This window comes from Watersipora subatra, chromosome 2, assembly GCF_963576615.1.
Source record: "Watersipora subatra chromosome 2, tzWatSuba1.1, whole genome shotgun sequence".
Lineage (NCBI taxonomy): Eukaryota > Metazoa > Bryozoa > Gymnolaemata > Cheilostomatida > Watersiporidae > Watersipora > Watersipora subatra.
In genome coordinates this window covers 14,477,192-14,485,492 of record NC_088709.1, presented here as the reverse complement: position 1 = coordinate 14,485,492, position 8,301 = coordinate 14,477,192, and the positions used below count along the sequence as shown (strand labels likewise).

General features: G+C 42.5%; 1 protein-coding gene across 1 annotated transcript; it reads left to right on the top strand.

Annotated features, from left to right (window-relative positions):
* The first annotated feature begins 2,535 nt into the window (after window positions 1-2,535).
* On the top strand, window positions 2,536-8,157 carry LOC137387984 (uncharacterized). The gene is given in 5 exon segments (XM_068074501.1): window positions 2,536-3,015; window positions 3,196-5,167; window positions 5,537-5,955; window positions 6,076-6,884; window positions 7,614-8,157. Coding segments are annotated over 5 exon segments (4,224 nt in total).
* The last annotated feature ends 144 nt before the right edge of the window (window positions 8,158-8,301 follow it).

Here is an 8,301-nt window from a genome sequence, read left to right as displayed (position 1 = left end):
ATAAAGAATAGAATATATATTTTCATTGTTACTTATTTACATTCTTACAGGTTTTACGGTTTTACAGGTTACACAGTCACACCATCTCCTTCTTATAGTTCGATTGTTGGTTGATGCCAGGTCATTATAGATGAATTGAAATAAAGTTTTTTAGTATACCAATGAGGTATATATTAATCATAGAAGCATCCGTAACTAGACACGCTAGTCGGATGTGTTAGTCTATGAGTCTATTAGAATACTAGTGTAATTCGATCCAGAGATCTATATCATATTAGTTTAATAGCTGCATATGTGTATATACCAGCACAGCTATGTTTATCCTGTCTCATTTATCCACAGTTATTGCATGTTTACTTCATTAAATCAGCATGTTAATTATGCAATTAGATGTCACCCAGCATCTGCCACCTATAAGTCTGGCAGGCTATAACAAATGCCGTGCCGTAACACTTTTTGGCATCAGACAAGCCAATGATACTGGTACCAGAAAATCTGCCGTTTTGGGCTTGCATGGATAAGCAATCATGAAATGATGCCAACTTGTGCTGTCTAGAAATGGTTTTCTCTCCAATGACTTTATGATTAGAACAACTGCATTGTGAATCAAAATAAGCATATCTTCCTTAGCCAGCGTGTCTGCTCTAAGTCCGCTAAAACTTCAATATGGCTGGTTGTATTTCAGCTTTTTTTATAGATTCTCTCGAAGTTCAACTACATGTAGTTGTTGAACAAAACTTTCCATTGTTTTCCTAGAACATAGCATAATTTGCCAAGAGCAATCACTGTAAAGTTTGCAAAAGCACGAAATCTACAAAAATAAACCAGTTCTTAAGATGTATACGTACAGCACTTATTATCGCTTGCCATAAAAAATGACTGTAGAACAACTTGATTGACCTGTTTACAAAGACAATAAAACAGCTGCCTTTTCTCACGAGTCCCAAACATTTAATGAGTTTTCCAGGCCTTTACACTTGCCATGGTGGTCGTTCAATAAACATTTTTTACTCATTTCACCTATAAACTGTCATCAGACATTATTTCGAAAGAACTACACAAAAGACTGTCTGACACCTGGCTCGATCAAGTCAGTTGCGTGTGTGCCATTGACAAACAAACATTATTCTAACGATATTACGGACAAGAAACTTATATGTATATTCTGGAGTATGGCAGAGGTATGTTTTGTGTTTACTTGTCTTTTATCTAATATTTTTGGTTATAACATTTGATATCACATAATTTACGTAACATTTTCTGATTCAGACAGCAATTTTGCTTTAAAGATTGTGAATCAATTTGTTTTTTAAAAACCTTTCAGGTTTCACGGTCGGTTGGAAATAAAGTCACAGTCAACAAAGATCTAACCACCGTTGTACTTTGGGAAGTACTCTAAATACAAATATACACACACGCATGATAAATAACTTCTAAAGTTCAAAGAACTTTATAGTGAAACCTTAAGCATACAACATACTGAGGTGTTCACATCATACAATTCTACGGAGCCTAAGTGCTAATCTACGGTCAATAACCTTCATAGAAACTCATCACGGAAGTTATCGAAATACGGAGCCTAAGTGCTATTTATGGACGATAACCCTCATCTAAAGCCACGGAAGTTATTGAATTCAATACTAAGCCTCAAACAAAACGTCTCGAAGTCTGAAGATTGTGTTTTGCTACACAACTGGTGACAATCGACGAACCGAGTTTGCGTTATAAATACGGACATCATCTGTCAACAAATCAAGGATAAGGAACAGACAGTTGATATAGATTTGGTTACGCAATACTTCACTCACGTTAATCATCAGCACTGCAAGACATCATAACACTTCGAGGTCGAAAGCCTGTCGCTTAGAAAGACTAACCCACACAACAAACATTGCTCGTCACTGTTCACAAATAACAAGCCAAGCAAAAGCGTACCTATTAGCCATCAAGCCGCATATCAGATAGTCAGCAACGAGGAAGTCATCACATTGCATCAGTCAGCTAAGTATACGTACTGTGTTGAAAGGTTTGCTTACTCAATCTAACTGACATTTCCTTGCTCAACCTAGTGTGCGCTATAAACACTATTATAGTAAAGTAAATTTGGAGTTGTCACACATTTTGGATTTTTTCTTTTGCAAACAGTTGTTATCATAATTTTGTTTAAAAATCAAACTGTGTTGTAAAACTGAACCGCGATCGAGCCAATTTAGCCAGACAGCTTTAGTGGTTTAAATAATTGTACTCATATTAAGATTGTAGCAACAATAAGGGTAAAAAGGCCTAAACAAAATTAATAGTAATTATCAGTGATTTAAATTGGTCATCATGGAAAGCGAAAGCCTTGAGCTAAATTCAAATTCCGATTTGAGCGAAAGTAGAGTAGAGGAAGAGCAGCTACAGTTAGATGAGGTAACTGAATCAAACAACCCTAGAACACAACGAGCGCTCGCAAGGAGTCAAAAACTGACTGAGCGCACTATTTTACAACTAGGCAGTGATTTTATCAATGAAATAAGTAGACAGTCTGAGAGTATGATAGATTTCCTAGACAAGTTCACACAAGCTGTTGAAAATGCCACCCATGTCATTGATATACCTGCTGTTGATGCCTTTGTTCACAACCTTGATTTGAAAGTCAAAGATATAGGCAATTTATATAATAAAATTATTGAAACAAATGAAAATGAGAAGAACCCCACCCATGAACAACTCTTAAATGAATTTCAAGCGGATGTCAAGTCATTCAAAACCCAGATCCAGGAACAGTGCCAAGAAGAGAGTGAAATCCTAGCTGAAGAGAAGGCACTCGAAGATGCTAAAAGGAGAATGGAAGAAGAAATGCGAGCTTACACAGTGAAAAGACAAAATCTCCTGAGAAGGATGGAATCATCATCAGTAAGGGTAAATCGTTTGAGCAGTCCAAGTATCAGGGCTACAGCATCTTCAACTCCAAACACAGACAGATACGAATCGTCCTCAGCACCAAGTGCAATCGATAGCATCAACCTGAGGGTAGCGCAAGCCGAGCAACCACAAGCTCAACAACCACAAGCTCAACAACCACAAGCCGAGCAACCACAAGCCGAGCAACCACAAGCTCAACAACCACAAGCTCAACAACCACAAGCTCAACAACCACAAGCTGAGCAATCACAAGCCCAACAACCACAAGCCGAACAACCACAAACTGAGGAACCGCAAGTTGGAATTGGCACCCGCCACATCCTCAAAGCCTTCACCGACAACCTAGCAGAATCGTTCAATGCCAAAATGAACTCATTGACAGCTAGTGTGTCGAAGCCAAACAGGAAGTCCGTTGAACCGAGAATCTTTTCTGGCGATACCCTCGAATTTGCAGATTGGGAGGTAGATATGGATACCTTCGTTTTCGAGGAAGGACTAACAGACAGGGAGGCCCTGCGATACCTGAAGAAATTTGTTGCAGGCGAAGCAAAAAAGGCCATAATCGGTTTATTGACATACAGTAGCGATAACTCCTATCAGGAAGCTCGTGAAAAACTGCGAGATCGATACAGTATGGAAGGCGGCATCGCAAGGATACTGTTGAAGAAGCTGGAAAACTGGCCAAACATACGCTCCGGAGACGGAAAGAAGATGAGAGAGTTCGGCGACTTCTTGGATCAAGTCAGAAGAAGCATGAGCTCCACAGAAGGCCTACAGATCCTCAACACTGAGCTATACAACGAACGCATTTGCCAAAAGCTACCCGACAGTGCCAAGTTCTCTTGGACGCAGAGAGTATGTAGAGCTAAGCGAATGAGGACAGGAAATTTGTCATTTTCTGATTTCACAGAGTTTGTTCTCGAGCAAGCGGACTGCTACATGAGCAACATCATGGCATCACAGAGTAAGGATCAAAAGCATGATCAGCCTAAAAGTAAGGGCAGATATGAAGAGAGGACAAACAGAAGGGCTGCATCATACCAAACTGAACGAACAAGAAGAGAACCATTTTGCTACTTCTGCAACGGCAACGACAAAGGACACTACACAAGGGATTGCAGAAAACTGGCCGAGAAATCACTAAAGGAAAGAAAAGACTTTGTACACAAGAAGGGATTGTGCTTCTCTTGTCTGAACGGTAAACATAGATCAAGCATCTGTAACCGCAAGCAGACATGTTCTAACTGCCATAGAATGCACCCGACTATGTTACATGATCCCGACTGGAAGCCCACAGAAAAATCGGACTCACAACGAAATTCCAGCCAACAACCTACTACCAGCAACCAAGGCAAAGAACAAACAAAAACTAAGACATGCAATTCAACTGGAGTCTACGGACAATCTAGCTTCAGTATGATGGTACCAGTATACGTATCCGCTGGAAACAATGAAAAACTAGTGTATGCCCTCCTCGATACATTGTCCGACATCACCTTCATTGACAAGCAAACCGCAATGGAGATTGGAGCAAGTGGCATCCCCGACACCCTAAACCTAGAAACCATGAACGCCATAAGCCGATCATCCACATTGAGGTATGAAAAACTGCAAATCAGAGGATACCTAACCGATGAAATCTCAACAATTGACGCAGTTGAACGACCAGAAATAAAGTGCCACTCAGACAACATACCGACAGATGAGAAGTGCCGCAAGATACCACATTTAAGATCCCTTGCAAGGCATCTCTCACCAAAGCTGGACATCCCGATCGGACTGATGATAGGTAAAGATAGTCCAGAAATCATCACACCACTCCTGACAAAAAGATGAGAAGCTGGGGAGACATCAGCTTGTAAGACGATGTTTGGATGGACACTATGCGGGGGTAAACTCAAAACCAAACTGGCAACAAGTTTTAAGACGGACGCCACACTCTTTCCCATAGTGGAACAAGACTTTGAAGACCCTGGAGGTAAGCCCCTGTCACAACAAGACATGCAATTTCTTAAAATCCTTGACGAAGGAATTCACCAAGATCCGGACGGGAGCTACGTCATGCCTCTGCCCTTCAAGTCATCATCAACGCCAATACTGCCAAACAACAGGCATCAAGCAGAGCAGAGACTCGGACTGCTCAAAAACAAACTCTTGAAGGACTCAGCATATGAAGCAGACTATCGAAAATTTATGAACACACTATTCGAAAAGGGATTTGCGGAGGAAGTCCCAGTCTCAGAGATGGTAAGAGAAGATGGTAAGTGCTGGTATATATCACACTTTGGAGTGCTTCATCCAAAGAAAAGGAAATTACGTGTGGTCTTCGACGGGAGTGCAAAATACGCCAACACATGCCTCAACCATCACCTTCTCACTGGCCCAGATCAGCTCAATGACTTACTTGGTATCTTATGCAGATTTCGCACAGGGAAGGTCGCAGTAACGTGTGATGTAGAATCCATGTTTTATAATTTTCGGGTAAGTCAAAATCATAGGAACTTCCTAAGATTCGTATGGTATAGCGATGACTTATCAACAGTGAAAACCTTTCGCATGAGAGTCCATATATTTGGCGCAACCTCTTCGCCTGGGGTAGCCACCTTTGGTCTGAGGCGTCTGGCTGAAGACAACATAGAAATATCTAAAATTGCGGCAGAATTCCTCAAAGACAACTTTTACGTGGACGACGGAATATTCAGCGTGGATGACATCAGAACTGCCAAAGACCTGGTGAATTCAGCGAGGGAAATTTGCTCTAAAGGCAACCTTCGCCTACACAAGTATGTCAGTAATGAGCCCGCAGCTCTTGCCGATTTGCCAGAATCCGAGAAAGAGACGGAAGCTATCTCATTCAACAGCATCATGCCGACACAAAGAACACTTGGAGTTAGTTGGTGTCTACAGAGTGACCAGCTCTGCTTCACCAGCAATATCGACGCAAGACCACTCTCAAGACGCGGTATTCTCTCAACCGTAGCCCAGGTATATGATCCGATTGGTCTGGTTTCACCCTTTACCCTAATGGGAAAGAATGTGCTACAAGATGTCTGTCGCAAAGGACTTGACTGGGATGAACAGATCGATCTAGATACTACTTCGTCATGGGAAGCCTGGACGCGACAACTCGCCACTATTCATGATATTAGAGTTGACCGCTGCATAAAGCCAAAGGATTTTGGAACTATCAAACGAGCCGAACTTCATCACTTTGCGGACGCGAGTGAAGATGGTTATGGCGCATGTTCATACATCCGTCTTATCGATACCACAGATCGCATCCACTGCGCACTTGTCCTCTCAAAGGCTAGAGTGGCCCCCCTGAACCGAACGACCATACCTCGTATGGAGCTTCAAGGTGCGGTGCTAGCTACCAAGCTCCAAGGGAAACTGCATGAGGAACTGAGGATGCCAATAGACGGAGTGTTCTTCTGGACAGACAGCATGATCGTACTGGGCTATATCAGAAATGAAACATCAAGATTTTCTCCATTTGTAGCAAACAGAGCAGCCCAAATTAGACACAGAACAAAGCCGGCACAATGGAACCACGTTCCTGGAATAGTCAATCCAGCTGATATGGCCTCCAGAGGCGCAACCATACATCAACTGACAAACTCTCACTGGTTTTCAGGTTCAGACTTCCTATGGAAGGAAAATCTTGACGACATCTTGCTCAATCAACCTACGCGCTTCAATGTTCCTGCATCAGATCCAGAACTGAGGAAAACTATTAGGGTAGATATGAACCAGGTTACCTACCCCATCAAAGTCGAAAACTTCTCAAAGTGGGACAATCTCATCAGGGCAACAGCACAACTACGTGCAGTCGCTAAACGAGCCAAGGACAAGCTGAAGCCAATCTGGAAACTTGAAAAAATGTCTAGAGAACATTCTCAAGATGCAGAGGCTCTTCTCATCAGGCTTGATCAACAAAAGTACTTCCATTCAGAAATACTGGACATCCAAGCACACGGAAAGGTAAGCAAGGGAAGTTGTCTCAGACAGCTGTCACCATACTTAGACGATCTAGGAATCCTAAGGATAGGCAGTAGAGCAAAATCCTCAACTATTCTCACAGACAAAGAGCTACGACCCGCAATCATACATAAGCGCAGTCACCTAGCCACAGTACTGATCAGACACTTCCACGAGAAGGTCCACCATCAAGGGAGGATCTTTACACAGTCTGCAATCAGACAATCGGGTTTCTACATTATAGGTGCATAAGGCCTCATCAAATTATTACTCAGAACCTGCGTAGGCTGCAAACGCCTAAGAGGTGCCCCCTTGCGTCAACAGATGGGATCCTTACCCAAAGAAAGAGTGGAACATAGCCCTCCATTCACCCATGTAGGGGTAGATACATTTGGACACTTCCTCGTCAAAGAAGGCAGGAAGGAGATGAAACGCTGGTGTATCATCTTCACCTGTATGTATTCCAGAGCGATCCACATCGAAGTCGTAAGTGACTTATCCACAGAGAGTTTCCTACAAGCGCTAAGGTGTCTTGAAAGCATACGAGGGCCTGTAGTTACAATTTTCTCCGATAACGGAACCAATTTCATGGGTTCTAAGACTATGCTTCAATCAAGAATAACTTTCAAGACAAACACTCCCGGTGCTAGCCACCAGGGCGGCGTATGGGAACGGGGAATAAGAATGATTAGGAATGTATTCAACCAAATGAAAGGCAGGTTTTCCGCGAGGATGGACACCACCGGACTACGGACCGCCATGTACGAAATCTGCAGCATAATCAATGGGAAACCACTGACCTGTTCAAATCTGAACAATCCCGATGAAGGAGTTATAACCCCACATCATCTGATCACCATGAAGCCTGTGTCAGTACCTACACATCAGGAGATAGGTGAAGTGCCAGACGGCGAGGTATACGGAAAAAACATGTTTGAAAAGACGCAACGTTTCGCCGATGAGTTCTGGCGCCACTGGCAGGACTACCTGACAAAGGTAGAGACCCGACAAAAATGGAGAAACCCATGCCAAAACCTTAAGGTGGGAGACGTTGTCGCAGTTGTTGATGAAAACACTTGGCGTAGTCAGTGGAAGGTGGGAGCCGTCGACTCCGTGAATACAGGTAGAGATGGGTTGGTCAGATCCGCTACTGTCAGAATCTCAAACCCAGAACAGATAACGCGTTCCGGCAAGCGGAAAGGGGAACCTAACATGCTTTACAGACCCATACAGAAACTACTGCTATTGGTTAGCATAAACTCCAAGTACTAACGTGCAGTGTTCTTAACCAAACGTATGTTATTCTCTTCCTGCATAAATATTATCATAGTAGTACCAAATATCAATAATTTAGGTATACACGAATACACTCAGTACAATTACATTATACTAGATTTAGATTTGTTAACTTCAGAT